The sequence below is a fragment of the Podarcis filfolensis genome, assembly GCF_964270895.1.
Source record: "Podarcis filfolensis genome assembly, chromosome: 3".
Taxonomy (NCBI): Eukaryota; Metazoa; Chordata; class Lepidosauria; order Squamata; family Lacertidae; genus Podarcis; species Podarcis filfolensis.
The window spans coordinates 97,952,012-97,967,478 of record NC_139606.1 but is presented as its reverse complement, the minus strand read 5'-3'; the positions used below and the strand labels follow the sequence as shown (position 1 = coordinate 97,967,478).

Genomic DNA, 15,467 nt, shown 5'->3' with positions numbered 1-15,467 from the left:
TGCTTTTTGGAAGGTAATGGGTTTGCTTCAGAAAAAAAGTAACTTTTAGAGATGCCTCAAAATTTTGCTGATTTCCATAGGCTTTTATCTGGTTTTGCACCTCCAGTTGGGTTTTTATTAGAAATCTAATGGTCCTTGGCAGCTTTTGAAGCAAGGTTTACCTGAAAGGGGTGAGATTACAATCTTTGTAGATCAGAAATGCAGCCTAGGTTCTTATTCTTATTCTTAATTAGTTATTAAATTTGTATATGAATCTGTGTTATGTGTGTGTGGTGATAGGAGCTGTTATTTCTGCAAAGGATTTCGTTTCGGCTGCTGATCAAACCCAGCTCTTTCAGGCTGTTTTCACCCTCCATGGGTGAAAATATTTCATAGCAGGAATAAAAGTCTCTGTCTCTCTGTGTGTGTTTGTTTGTGTGTGTTTTGATTGAGAAAAATGTGTGATGAAAGTAACATTTCTGCTCTTGCTTGCAATCTCTCAAACCAGATTATTATTATTTTTAAAAACAAAAATAATTGAAAGTGTCTCTCTCTCACACACACCTTGCATATAAAGTCTAATTTGGCCTTAAGGTATTCATCTTGAAAATTGTTTTTAACTGTGCTTAGTACAATTCTAGCTATGGAAATTTGGGAATTATGACTTCTGTTTCAGTAAATCCCCTTATTAGAAAGCAAACTGCCTGTGCTTCTCCAATAAACAGGTTATAGTTATTATGTCTTAAGGTGCATTAGTAAGTCTCCTTCCATGAGACTCTATGCACCTCTCCTTGTAATAGAGAAACAACGTTCTCTGGTTCTTAGTGTTTAAATAGCAATAACCTCAAACAATGCAGTGTTGTCTCCATTGATTTTGATGAGATATTGTAGGAAAGACTAATAAAGGGTAAAAACTCTTTACCGAAGCGCTTCTGTGTTTGCCTTCTGTGGTTTTAAGGAAAGAAAGAAAGTAATGAATTCTGGAAGAAAGAGAATCATTAGAGTGGCTAACAATGGACCCATTTGAATTAAATTTGCTGTTTTGAGACTCCTCAATTGCTCTTGTTTAATTATTCCAACTGAAAGGAAATTTTTGACAACCTTCCTCCTGATGACTCAATCACTTGCCAATCTTCAATCTTTGAACTGGTTGAATTTTGCAACCACCTCCATATGTACACCACAGTTGCATTCTGAGCTGTTCTGTGGGCAATTCTTTGGTTTTGAAGAAACTTTCAGGTGTTGCCATGTTGGTGTGAAGGGGATGAAATGTCTGAACAAGCATCTTGAAATTATGTATGTTCTAGCATAAATGTTGAGGTAGCTAGTTCAAATGTTAACCCTAAATCACAGGAGTGCCCAGAAAAAAATAATCACAGGAAGGAACAATATGTTTAAAGCAGTGTCGTACCACTTTAATCAGTCTTGGCTCCCCACAGAGAATCTCAGGAACTGTAGTTTAAGTGTGTTGAGAAGACCTCTCGTCCCCTCACAGAGTTGCAAGTCCCAGAGTTACTTGGGAAGAGAGATTGACTGTTGGACCACCAAAGGGTGGGTTTAAAAGGGATTGTTCAAAGGCTATTAGTGGCTACCACCCATGATGGGTATGTTCTGCCTCCATAGTTGGAGGCTAAAAGCCACAGGAAGGGAGAGTACGTTTGTTCTCAGGTGCTTGTGGGATTCTCACACACATCTGGTTAGCCACTATGAGAACAGGATTCTGGACTAGATTGGCCATTGTCCTGATCCAGCAGCCTCTTCTGTCCTTATTTTTCATTCAGCAGACATATTTTTTTATTGCTGTTTTGTCCCGTTATGCATAGCAAGCAACGCCTGTCCAAAAAAATTAAATGTGATCTTTTCACAGATGGGATTTTGTGTGTGTCTGTGTGTGTTTGAAAATCAGTTCATGCCGAACGGTGTTATGAAGAGTTACGCGAGGAGCAACATCTCCCATGGCTACCGGTGAATTATGGGTCAATTTCAATTATCTAAGAAAACCTACCCAGCTTGCCCTCTGCTTCTCTTGAATTATGACTCCTTCATGCCCTTACAGTTAAAATAATGGATCACGGCTACCCACAGGGTAGAGAGATATTTTATTTGTCCGCTGCCTTTTATAGGAATTTGGTCGTCAGTGATGGAAGGCAGAAACAGAGATTTCACAATGAGAGCGTAGTCTGGGCTATTGCAGGTGCAGGTCAAACATTGCTCAGTGGAACTTACTTCAATTTGAAATGGAACTTACTTCAATATCAGAAAGCTTTGGAGGTGGCAAGGGATTGCACTGCCTGGGATTCAGACTGGAATGCCACAAACGGAGGACAATAGTCCTGTTTGGGCATTCAGCCTGATTGGGGGTGGGATGCTAAACATGCATGAAGGCCAGGCATGCATCTATACATCCATGTATCCATGCATCCATGCACGCACACACACACCAGCTCCACCAGCTCCTGTACTGTACATTGGACAACCCACCTGCTTCTGTTACCTGTGTGTGTCTGTTGCAAAGACCTGAAGGGAGTTTCTAGGGGGGGGGGGGAAGAGAAACTGATAGAAAACAAAATTGACAAATTCACCCATCTTTAGCTGTAAATCAGGGGAAAAGAAGCACAGCAGGAGAAGTGCTATTTAACACTTTTGCCTCTGGGCGTTTTCTGAGTCAAACTCTCTTTCCTCAAGCATCCTTTTCCACTTATGGGAGAAATGATATATGAGATCCTTATATTTTTTTCTGTGGTTTTCCCCATGGGAGAGAAAGCAACTCAGAGGTGTGGGGGGGGGGGACAGAGGGAAATAAATAAGCCTCCTCTCTCCACCCACCCTTCCTCTGTTCTGGCTTTTAGTCTGCTTGGGCGGATTTCCAGAAACACCATGAACAAATCACTAATATGGAGTTCCTTGTAGTCTGAGCCTGAGCTGACCTAATGAGTCTTGTTCCTCCCACCCCAAAATACACACAACCTTTTACTTGGAGAGTATAATTTTTTATTCTGTTCTGAAGTACTCACAAGTGTATTAGAACATCAAAGTTGTTAATCCTATATAGCGCGAAAACTGGCATTGTTGAAGTTTTCGAAATCCCTAAAGACAGCTCCCTCCAGGCTCATGGCGATTAAGAGATTATCCGGCTGGAGGCAGAAGTGTTTAATAAATTGGAAGGCATTTGCATTGCTGTTTTGGCTCTGAGTAGCTTCACATTTCGCTACTCAACTGCAATCAGTTTGGACAGGGATCCTCTTCACGGGAGTGCAGAGCATGTTGGGATTGCAATTCTAGCAGGTATGTGGGGACCTTTGTCACTGATTCTGAATATAAACAAAAGGGGAACTGATGGAAGTTGGTAGTTGTGGTGGTGCTTGGGTTTGAACTGAAGCAGGTAGAGTATATCTAGTGCAATGGCCTAAGAGCCATATTCCCCTCTGGGCAATCTTCCAAGGGCCACATGTCAGTGGTGGAAAGAACCAGTGGCAAATGTCTGTACAGTAGTCTAGTTTCTCCTCTCCCTGTCATTTTTTTAAAAATAATTTTTATTAACTGGCCAATCACATCAAATTAAATCACATCACATAATTCCAAATTACAAAGACAAATTTTTAAATTTTGTTGGATTGGTGGGACTTAAGAGCGACAAATGCCAAATTCATGATGGAAAGAGCGATGCTATCTACGAAGGAGATATATGGAAACCATCTGGACTTAGTGGAGGAACGGGAAATCCACACAGGATTATTATTTTGCTTATCGGCTTAAGGAGACTAACAGAAGAGATCGTAAAGGAAAAATAGAAATTATATGAACAAGATATGATGTGGAAACACCAAGATAAGACTGAATAGAATTATGAACTTTGTCTGGACTGATTGGGACTGATTTGGACATTAACGCAGTAATAAGAAGATGATTTGAATCCCCCTTTGGATCTTGAAGTATGGGTGCCCCCAACAACAAAATCCCTGTCAGACACATCTTGACAGGCAATTTCAGATTTCAGTGGTACACTCAAGCTAGGCAAAAACATTTATTTATTTATTTATTGAACTTATTAGTTGTAGGTCTTCAGGTGACTTACACTGAGGAACGTATACATAATTGCATTATAGAATAGAAAAGGAAAGTAGTAGAAATGTTAACATAGCATACTCGTGTGTGTGTGTGTGTGTGTAAAACCGTACCCTGCCAACAGCAATAACAATATTGGCAGCACGATAGCAAAAAAAACTCCTTATACCCCCACCCTCTAGCCAGTGGAGAAAAATAAGAACTTGAGCACCATCACATACCCCTCCCTAGCTCAGAAATCCTTAACCCAAAAAAGTCAGCCACATCAACCCAGTTTTTGTTTGTAGCTTCCTCTGCAGTGGTTCCCTTGCTGGAGGTCAATAACAATATGGTAATATATAAGTAAACATTTATTTTGCATGTGCAAAGTGGCGACCCCAATGCGGAAGTCACTACAAAGGATACAAAGGCAATACAAGCATAGATACAGCAGTGTAAACTTTATCATACTCACCCCTTTGTTACACAGCCGTAAAGCCTCGTTTCAGCCACTAACCAATTAGCAGTTTACACTTTTTCACATGCACAGTCAATCCCCTGTGTTGCTACCTTATTTTCAGGCATCAGCTATGCACAGTGGTTAATCTGCAGCTCTTCTTGAAGACCCTGCCTACAGCATGACTTGTTGCCTTCTCCTTCTCCTTCTCCCGATGTCTCCAATGTTCTCTTATCAGTAACATAGCTTGCTCGCTCCCTTTCAATCATATCAAACATGGCATTGTTTTCTTCCCACCTAGCAGTTTCTAGGACACGGGTGGCTCTGTGTTCTAAACCACTGAGCCTTGGGCTTGTCGATTACAAGGTCGGAGGTTCGAATCCCCATGACGGGGTGAGCTCCTGTTGTTCAGTCCCAGCTCCTGCCAACCTAGCAGTTTGAAAGCATGTCAAAGTGCAAGTAGATAAATAGGTACCACTCTGGCGGGAAGGTAAACGGTGTTTCCGTGCGCTGCTCTGGTTTTGCCAGAAGTGGCTTAGTCCTGCTAGCCACATGACTTGGAAAAACTGTCAGCGGACAAACGTTGGCTCCCTCAGCCAGTAAAGCGAGATGAGCATCGCGACCCCAGAGTTGTTTGCAACTGGACTTAACTGTCGGGGGTCCTTTACCTTTAACTTTAGCAGTTTCTCTTCAAGACAACTTAACAAAACAATTTAACTCTTTCCGTCTCTTCACCTTCTCCTCCAAGAAGTCCAGCATCAAGGCCAGCTGTGCTGTAAGTCAGATGGTCTGAGAACTCTTGCAAATATAGCAGCAGGAAATACAAAGCAAGAAGAAATGGCAAAAAAATTACCTGTTCCTGCTGCTGCTTCACCCTGGCGGTGCAAAGCAGGGACATTAATAGAATCAGTGGTGTTCCCCCCAAGGGGTACTCCAGGGTACGCAGTATCAACAGCACCTCTTTTTTGTTGTTGTTAAAAAGTCTGGCACTTACTGGAACAAATTCATGGTGAGTACTAGCACCTTTTTTTCTAGAAAAAAAGCACTGCGTAGTATCATAAAATTGTAGAGTTGGAAGGGACCACAACGGCTATCTAGTCCAACCCTCTGCAATGCAGGAATCTTTTGCCCAATGAGGGTCACAAACCCACGACCCTAAGATTAAGTCTTATGCACAACTGACTGAACCATGATTTAGGTAGCAACATTGAAGGTGTATTTCCAAAAACCAGATAGAAGTGGAATGTAGACACATATTAAAAAAATGCTTTTTTTAAAAAAAGAAAAGTTTTGAAAAATATATTGAATTTGCCATAAGCTCACCATCACCATCTAGTGTCACATTTGTATAATGTGCTTCAATTGCACTTAAAACGTAATATGTGCAGCTGTATAGCTGAGTGCAGACAGGCCTCAGCGTCCCCATACCATGGCAAATGATCCCACCACCCCATAGTAAAGGAATAATTGCTAATCCTGTGGAAAGTAGCAGAGGATTTTGTTTTGCTGCATCAGCACTGGGGCTGTGTTGCTCTAGATCTATTTTAAGAATGCTTTGCAAAAGGTGGAAAATAAGCACCTTAACCCTTCTAACGTTCTGCTAATGTGAGGGTTGCAGTGCCTGGCATGATTTGCTTTCCACAGCACACCTAATTCTGACTTGCATCCCATCTGCAGCCCTCTTCGTTCCCTGATAGCTAACCAAACAGCCATTTCTTTACCCCCCCTGGGAGTTATTCAGCAGCTGAAGCTTAAAAGGAAAGGAAGGGCAAAGACGAGCTGACACTTCCTTCTCCCTTCCTCTGTGCGCCGGTTTCAGAAAGGCACCACTGTGACGTTTCCCCGTCTTTTGATTTTCTGTGTGATGGGAATATTCCACCACCCCACCCCTCGCACTGTCTTTAAATTAAAGGAAGGAATCTAAGCAGCTGAATCAAGTAAATATTTCAAACTAATTGAGGGCATTAGAATCCTGCTGACTCCTCCCCATAGGAGCAGGCTTCTCATTAAAGCCAGTTTTAATGTTGCAAAGCTCTTCCAAACCTAGCTGTTCCACATCCCGTTCCACTTCAAAGAGTGGATGGTCCCTGAAGGTTCCTTTTGTCAAGCAGGCCTGGGTTTGAAAGAGACACCCGTGGTGCTGAGATATTCTAGTTTCAGGGGCTCAGTCCATCAGTGAGTAAGTGGCTGCTTTTGAAATCCAAACCTAAAAGCCTAGATGGTCCCTACTTGGGGGAACTGAATGAACTATCAGTTTAAACAGCCTCGGAAATGGCATGCATATTCTTGCAACCCTACATAAAACATCTATCAGTCCTCGCTAAGCAGATTCTCTCATATGTTTTGGCTTTGCTGCCTAGTTCTGATGGTGCATCTGCATCTCATGTGCCTATCCTTGTGGTCCAAATCCAGTCTCCCAAACTCCTTATATGTACAATAGTCACGTGTCCTCTCTTTGAAGGACTGCCTGGTCCAAGTTCTGTTGTTGTTAGCATCCCTCTGTCTTGAGAGACAATAGGGTGCACCTCCAGGGATGAAGTCAAACCACAGCATTAGCAGCCGAAGTGATCTCTCCGTTGCCCAGACGACAAGACCCTCCCTCTTGGCCTCACTGGTGTGGTCCAAAGGAAAACAGGGCAATATGTTTGACACCAACTTGGTTGCAGGAGTTGCAACACCTAGCCGCCTTAGGGACTCCACTCTGGATTTGTGTAGGGCTTTGTGCTGGGCCCGGGGGTTAACCCGAGCCACACGGTCCAGATCCAGTCCCAATTCCAAGGATTCCACGAGGAGTCAGTCCAACAGGTCCAAGGCAGGAAACTGGGCTAGGTCGGGCACAAGGTGTCAGGCAGGTTCCAGCAAGCAGCAACGTTGCTCCCGCAACCAGGGGTAGGGTCCGGCAGCCTTTTATCTCTGACAGGGTAATGGCCGGTCCTGATCCCCCGGTGACTCACCTCCCTGTCTCGCCCAAAGGCAAGCACTCCTCCTGCGAGTACTCAGGTCTCTCCTTCTCTCAGACCTGATTCTCTGCAGCTTGGGAGATGTCGGTGGGTTACTAGACCCAGAGGCCGCCTCAGCCTCTCCTGACACAACTGGTAGTGGAGCAGCTGTACGTGATTGTCCAGCAGAGGGCAATGAGGTAATCCCGCATCTGGAGCCAGGGCAGGCTCAGGCCCCTGACTCGGCCCAGGTGGTGCTTGTTGCAGGGGAACCTGTGCAGACTGGGGCTCTTCAGAATCAGGCCCCAGACTTGGTTCAGATGCCGCCTGAGGCAAAGGATCTGGTGCGGACTGAGACTCCTCCGGTTCCGAGCCCAAGTCCCAGGCCATCACAGGCTTACTCCTTAGTCTTTTCTTGTTGCAACAATATCCCGCAAGGCAGCTGATGTTTTGGATCGGAGTTTTCCTTCTTCCCAGGTTGACAAGCCCCCTCTGCTCCTCACTTCCCTCTACAGCACATGCAGAAACCTCCTCCTTGACCGTTAGACCCACTTCTGGTCTTGTCCACTCAATCTGCTGGAGCCTTTCTTCAAATGCAGGGGAAGTCCCTAAGTCTGGGTCCCTTCTCACTCCGCCATTCTGTGATTCAATATTTTCTAAGTTCAGTTCAATGATAAAAGTATCAGAAGAAGGGGAAAGGTGGGCCTTTGCTCATCAACAGTTAGTGGACTGAGTGACTACCTGATCATTGTACCTGATCCATCTAGTGATGGAAGGTAGGTAAAGGTAAGGTAAAGGAACCCCCAGCTTCTGCCAACCTAGCAGTTTGAAAGCATACCAGTGCAAGTAGATAAATAGATGGAAGGGCTGTAGCTCAGTGGTAGCGTATCTGCTTTGCATGCAGAATGTTCCACGTTGAGCCTTTGGCATCTCTAGGTAGGGTTGTGTATGTTCTGTGTCTGAAACCCCACAGAACAACTGCTGGTCAGTATATTCAGCACTGAAGTACATGAACCAAAGATCCGACTGTGAACTAAGGCAAACTTCCTTGGAAATCCACTGAAAATGCAAGTAAAAGTGACATGATAAGAGTTTATAAAATTATGCATGGCATGTCAAAAATGCTAAGAGAAAAGCTTTTATCATGTCTCTCATAACACTAGAATTTGGGGACGTCCAGTGCAGCTGAAAGTTGGGAGATAAAAGAAAGTACAGTCGTATCTTGGATCCCGAATGCCTTGTGAGTCAAATGTTTTGGCTCCCGAATGCCGCAAACCCGGAAGTGAGTGTTCGGAGAGCCAGTGTGGTGTAGTGGTTAAGAGCGGTAGTCTCGTAATCTGGGGAACCAGGTTCGCGTCTCCGCTCCTCCACATGCAGCTGCTGAGTGACCTTGGGCCAGTCACACTTCTTTGAAGTCTCTCAGCCCCACTCACCTCACAGAGTGTTTGTTGTGGGGGAGGAAGGGAAAGGAGAATGTTAGCCGCTTTGAGACTCCTGAAGGGGAGTGAAAGGCGGGATATCAAATCCAAACTCCTCCTCCTCCTCCTCCTCTTCTTCTTCTTCTTCTTCTTCTTCTTCTTCTTCTTCGTCCTGTTTGTGAATGTTCTTTGGAATCTGAACGTCTGCCACAACGTCGGTGTCTTCCGATTGGCTGCAGGAGCTTCCTGCAGCCAGTCAGAAGCCACGCTTTGGTTTCCGAATGTTTTGGAAGTCGAACAGCAAACCGGAATAGATTCTGTTCGACTTCCGAGGTACCACTGTACCTTTTTATGTAGTGCATAACTATGGCACTTGCTCCCACAGGAGGCAGTGATGGCCACCAACTTGGATGGTTGTACTAGAGGATTAGACAAATTCATAAAGGAGAAGGCTGTTGAGAGCTACTAGCCATGATGGCTTTGAGGCAGCAAGGCTTCTGAATACCAGTTTCGGGAAACCACAGCAGGAGAGAAGGCTCTTGTGTGCGAATCCTGCTTGCTGGTTTCCCTGCAGGCATTTGTTAGAGTTCAGGGACACATTTCAGCCACACAAAAGCACACAGGGGGTGAAGCAGGACCAGTTAGTGGGCACAACCTGGAAAAAGGAGTGTGACCTGGGCAGAGTTTCGAGGATCAGGTAGTGAGGCCTGGAGAACCGAATCTGACCCCCATACCTGATGTTCCTCATCCATTCTGTACCCTTTTACTCCACGTTCCCCTGCCAACTGAAGTTCAACTGGTGGCCATGCCAAACGGGGAGTTGCAGAGTTGCGGCATCAGTTTCCTGGGATGCCCTACTGATAGAAGAAGGAGTTGCTTTCTGGCTGCTCCTAAAAATATGGCATTTTAATGTCAGCTTCTGCTGGTGGCTAATAGCTTGCGCTGTTGCCTGCTGTGCTAATGGCTTTGAGCTCTTCTTATTTATCTGAGGTGCATGTGTGTGGATAACTGGTGCATTGTTGTTGTTTTTTGTTACCACTTTTGTGTTTTGTTTGTTACCGCTTTTCTTATACGGTATCTGGGATTATGCTTAACTTTTAAAAAATATTGTTGGCCAACACTGCTCACTGATTGATTGACTGAGTACTGTTGGCCTCTTTGAAGTTCCAGCAGTTGAATTCCATCTGCATTAGTACTATTTGAGTGGTATTAGGACTGACTGCTCCTTCCTTCCAAAACAAATAAAACCACGGCGTGAGTTTCTGGCCCCGTTGGAATGAATGGGCAAGGATCCCGCAGACTTCACTTATGCCAGAATTTCATGGCTAGTCTGTAACACTTGATTACTTACCCATTAAAGTGGCATTATGGAGATCTTGCAAGTCTCATAATAGGAAGTGTTTGGCTGAATGAGATTTCTCAATCTTTATTCCATTCAGGGCAGTTTTGTTTTTTCTTTTACAAATAGTGCCAGTGTGTTTTACTGGTTAAAGTGTTGGAGTGGGATTTGAAGGACTTACATTAAAATCCCCAGTCAACTGTGAAGCTCACTGGGCTTTAGCCCAGTCACTGTAGCTCTCAGACTAACATATCTCTCAGAATTGTTCTGAGGATAAAAAGGGCAGGACCATATATACTACCTTGAACTGCTTGAAGGAGTGGCAGGGCATAAATTTCAGGTCACCTCACTTGGTTTATGTGGTGGTGCACAACTCTTCAATTTTAGGAATATGCCTAGCTGAAAGACTAGTGTGTTTGGTTTTTGTGTGTGACAGTGGCATCTTCTGCAACATGGTGATGTTTTGTGTGCTACTTAGATCTAGCCATCTTATTTCTCTCTGTTTCTCATTTTCTAATCTTAAATTCTGATCTCCACATTTCTGCAGCAATGTGCATTTTTAAAATTTTCGGCCTTATGAAAAGTTGTTATTTAAGGGTGAATTTATCCTAAGAAACACATTTTTTTAAATATGCAGTTTGGAATAACATACACATTTCTGCAAGCAATTTACCCTGGTATAATGCATTTTTGCTTGTTTTTTCATGTTCATTTTTATACAGACTTCCCTCCTAATTAATACATTTTTGTATATATTTTCTGAGTGGAGAACTGCATCGCAGAATTTGAAGAAGGGCACATTTGACCTGGTGGAGGCTAAGCCAGTTTTGTTTCCCAGTTAACAAGTTGGCCTATCATAAACATAATATAGTTTATACCTTACATTTAACGAGCTGCACGATACAGCAATAATGCTGCTAAGCCTACTTTCAAAGGGGCTGTGGTGATAAGGAGTTGCATGGATGAAATGCAACTGTTGGGAAATGGCTTGAGGGCACCTGCGACACAGTTGGAGCTGACTCATCATTTCCTACGGCCATCTCATAAATGCAAACTAATCACAGTTTTGCACATGATTTGACTTTCAGATGTGTATGTTATTGCTATTTCAGAGTAGGGTGGAGAGGGCTGTTTTTTTATTATTTGCTGTTTGGCAGTGTGTGTGTGTGTGTGTGTGTGTGTGTCTGTGTCTGTGTGTGTGTGTGTGGTTTTTTTAATCAAATGGGTTATTGCTACCAGTAGAGCGTGGACATTTTGCATGAGGGCGTTTGAGTCTCCCCCAGGTTTGGGGGTTTTTTTTGTATGTGGGGATTTGTGTACGACTGTGTGCTGAATACCAATGCGGAAGTGACAAGCTAAGGAGAAACAGCAGGCTTTTGAAATAACTGCCAACAGCCCTCAAGAAGAGTGAAGTATCCTCTCGGGCAGGCTTTGCCAATCTGGTGCCCTCCAGATGTTTTGGACTGCAGCTGTGTTGGCTCAGGCTGATGGGAACTATAGTCCAAAACAGGGCACTAGATAATAAAATCACAGAATCATAAAGGGACCCCTAAGGTAAGGTTACCAGATTTTTTTCAAAGAATCTGGGGATCTTTTTTTAAAAAAAAAGAGAAAAAAGTTATTTTTAAAAAATCATTTTATTTTTTTTTTAAAATAAGAATATCTTCTCTTCTGGGTCTCCTCTGTCATGCGGCCTTCCTCTGATCTCTTGGAGCGCTATCTGCCATGGAGTAGGCCTGGGCTCGGCCACATGTCCTTGCCCTCCCAGTGCTCTCTTACCTCTCCTCAGTGGTGGCAGTGGCGCGGCAAGGTCCCCTCTTTTTTCTCCTTCCTCTTTTTCTCTCATCCTTCTCCTTCTCCTTTCCTCCTTCTCCCTGCGTTGGCTCCAGGGTTTTTACTGGCCCTGGAGCGCCGATGGGCATCTGTCAGGTGGTCGGGCGCTCTCGCTCCTGGCTCGGTTTGGGTCATGGGGGATTTGTGTCAGCGGTTCCCCCAGTTAACGTGCCGGGCATCCCTGGTTCCCCCTCGGCAGTCTCAGCAGCCCGGAGCCAGCCTGGTAGCACAGTTGGCTCTGGCTGGCTTCAGGAGCTGCTCGCTGCTGTGGCACCCGCCATTTTGCCTTGCCAGAAGTCCCCATATGATGTATCTTGTGCTGTTGAACCAATCACACAACATTCACACCCTACTAATAAATCTACAACACTTAAAATATAAATCCAGGGACATTAAATTAAATCTGGGGACTTTCCGGGGACGGATTTTGTCCGGGGACAGATTTGTAAATCCAGGGACTGTCCCCAGGAAGCGGGGACATCTGGTAACCATACCCCAAGGGCCACCCCTTCAATGCAGGAATCACAGGTAAAGAATCCCTGATGGATAGTTTTAAATCACTGCTGGAAGGCCCTGCTCCCTAATCCAAAGAGTTTCACCCAGAGGATGGCCTCTTTGAAAACGAAAAGACGCAGCCCAGTGTTAGAGATTTGGAGAGGGGGAAGCCATTCTGAGGCTTCTATTCCCCGCTCCTCCACATGCAGCTGCTGGGTGACCTTGGGCCAGTCACACTTCTCTGAAGTCTCTCAGCCCCACTCACCTCACAGAGTGTTTGTTGTGGGGGAGGAAGGGAAAGGAGAATGTTAGCCGCTTTGAGACTCCTGAAGGGGAGTGAAAGGCGGGATATCAAATCCAAACTCTTCTTCTTCTTCCTGGTAGAAGGCCCAGAGCTCAGTTGGATTTCAAGCTGTGTACGTCAAAACAGGTCACCTGTTGTCACTATGACATCAGGTGATTGCCCCGATTGTATGTCAAACTTGACCCACAGCATATGGGGGAGATAAAAACCCCTCCCACTGGCAGGAGCCTATTGTAGGGCCTTTCACACCTATAGGGTACAAAAATAGGGTTTTTTCAGCTTCCTCTTGTAATATTTGCTTTATCGCAATCATTGCAATTGTTCTTTTTTGCGCTTTCCCCTGATTTGAATCCATCCTTCTTTCTGCACAGAAGTGTACAGAAGTGGATACAGGATTGTGTGCTTGATTAGACCTGCAACGCCTCTTGTTGATGGAAGTGGAACTCGTAGGACTCTTCTCAGAAAGTGCCCACCCGCCTCTCCTATGAAAATATTGCTTCTGTGGTCTTCTGCATTTATTGGACTGAATCCCCCCCCCCCAATTTGCTTATTCCCTAAAAAGCTTTTGATTCCGCTTTCTAATATAGTACACTTGCATATTAAAATATTTTCTTTCTTCTTTTTTTACAGAAGTTTTGATGTTGGACTGCACACATTTCTTGTAAGGTAAGTCAATATTTATTATTTGCCTCTGGATTCTGTTGTATATCAAAGTCATTTCAAGATAATTTTCCAAACTCTGTGTTGGCAAACCTTCTGAGGAAGTCCGCCACCTGACAACAGTTATACACTGTTGGATCACCTTAGATTATGTGACTTTAAACAAGCAGCTGCCATTGGTGGTATGGCTTCATCATACCACCTCTGATGGTTTATTGTTCATAGTTATGCATTCTAAAGTGATCCAACAATGTGTGTGTGTGTGTGTGTGTGTGTGTGTGTGTGTGTTTGTCAGTTTCCTCCCTTAACAAATTAGGACATCACATCAAGAAACATGCAGGTGATTTCTCAGTGCTGTTTGAAAACAGGACCTGATTATAACCTACAACTTCAACTACCAGAGAGCAAATTAAATTGAAAGGTCTCCTAATGATTCTCACAGTAAGGTTTGTTTATTTATTTGAAGATCTTGGCAGAGAGAATGATTTCCTTTCAGAGGCAGAATGTTTAAATAAAATTTGGAAAACCAACAGTGAAATATCTTGTTAGTTTTTCAAAAAGTAGGCAGAAAAATCCTACAACCATGACCAAAGACTCACCATAGTTTATCAAATTTTGGAATAATGGAAATAATTTTTATTATTATAATACAGTAAGTTTATTCATTCATTCATTCATTCAGTCATTTAATGAATTGCCTTTCTCACCCTACAACCAAAAATACAGAAAACAACAAAAGATACATTTTGAAAACAATATGGATGAATGCAGATACCTAAAAGAAAAAGAATCCCATCCAGCTGAAAAAAACGTAAACAAAAATGTGTTTGTGTGTGTGTACCTGTGGCAGGTACCTGGCAGAAAGATATCATAGGCTGTTACTCTGTTATTTTTTGTTCTGCAACTATTTAGGATCCTCACTTGACTGAGGTGAAGAGGGTATATATTTTTGCTTTCTGCTAATGGAAAAATAGATAGGTGATTTGCAGTCTTGCTTCTCTGTGCTTTATTAAGATTAGACATGCATGATAATGGGATTTGTGGGAATATTTTCATCAGAAAAGAGAAGCTACTTCATTCTTTCCAGGTTTTGCAAAGCCAGTTTATGATGTCGGTGTGACTGCTGTGCTTTTTTGGAAATTCATAAGCTTCTGCGTCTTTTTTTTAATAAATCCACTAGAAATGAGTTCTTGAATATGTGAGATTATTTGCTCCTGTGATGCAAAAGTCTGCCTCCTCTGAGGTTTCAGCGTGCTATGGCTGAGGAAGAAAAAAACAACTAGTGCCAGGGGATGTTATGTGTTTGGGGTGACAGGTAGTATTTTTATTTGTTCAGAAAGGGAGGTGTGGTGGGTGTCTGATCCTGGTATCCAGTAAAATGTGGCCATATTTAATGGTGTGTGTAGGAGACACCAAGGCAGTGGAAACTAAGCAGCAAGAGAAAATAGCCTCATGCACTGAAAATCAATCTATCATCTATCAAGAGATTGATATGAAATTCAAATAACAATAAATATAATGCTTTTGGTGGGCTATTTACTGAGACCTTTCACAGACAACAGAAGAAGTACCAGTGGGTAGCCTTCTCTTTGGTTTGAAGTGGATGACATGCTCTTTCTTACTCAGGCAAACCTGCTTATGACTTCTAGCTCTAAACACAATGGCAATAGGAACACAGGAAACTGCCTTGTACTGAATCAAACTATTGGTCCATCTAGCTCAGGATTTTTCTAAACTGACTGGCAGCAGCCCTTCAGAATGTCAAACGAGGAATCTTTCCCTGCTCTACTTGGAGATGCCTGGGATTAAACCTGAAGCCTTCTACTACTACTACTACTACTACTACTACTACTACTACTACAACTACATTATTTATATCCCACCCATCTGGCTGGGTTTCCCCAGCCACTCTGGGCAGCTCCCAACCGAATATTATTATTAATAATAAAGCTATAAAACATCAAACATTAAAAACTTCCCTAAACAGGGTTGCCTTCAG

At 43.5% G+C, this 15,467-nt stretch overlaps 1 protein-coding gene across 5 annotated transcripts in view; it reads left to right on the top strand.

Annotated features, from left to right (window-relative positions):
* HHAT (hedgehog acyltransferase) overlaps positions 1-15,467 on the top strand; it is a 179,623-nt gene that overhangs the window by 49,424 nt on the left and 114,732 nt on the right. For all 5 annotated transcript variants that reach the window (XM_083605328.1, XM_083605332.1, XM_083605329.1 and 2 more), the window contains exon 9: positions 13,439-13,474. In XM_083605328.1, the coding sequence (XP_083461454.1) occupies positions 13,439-13,474 (36 nt within the window). The remainder of the gene's footprint in view (positions 1-13,438; positions 13,475-15,467) is intronic.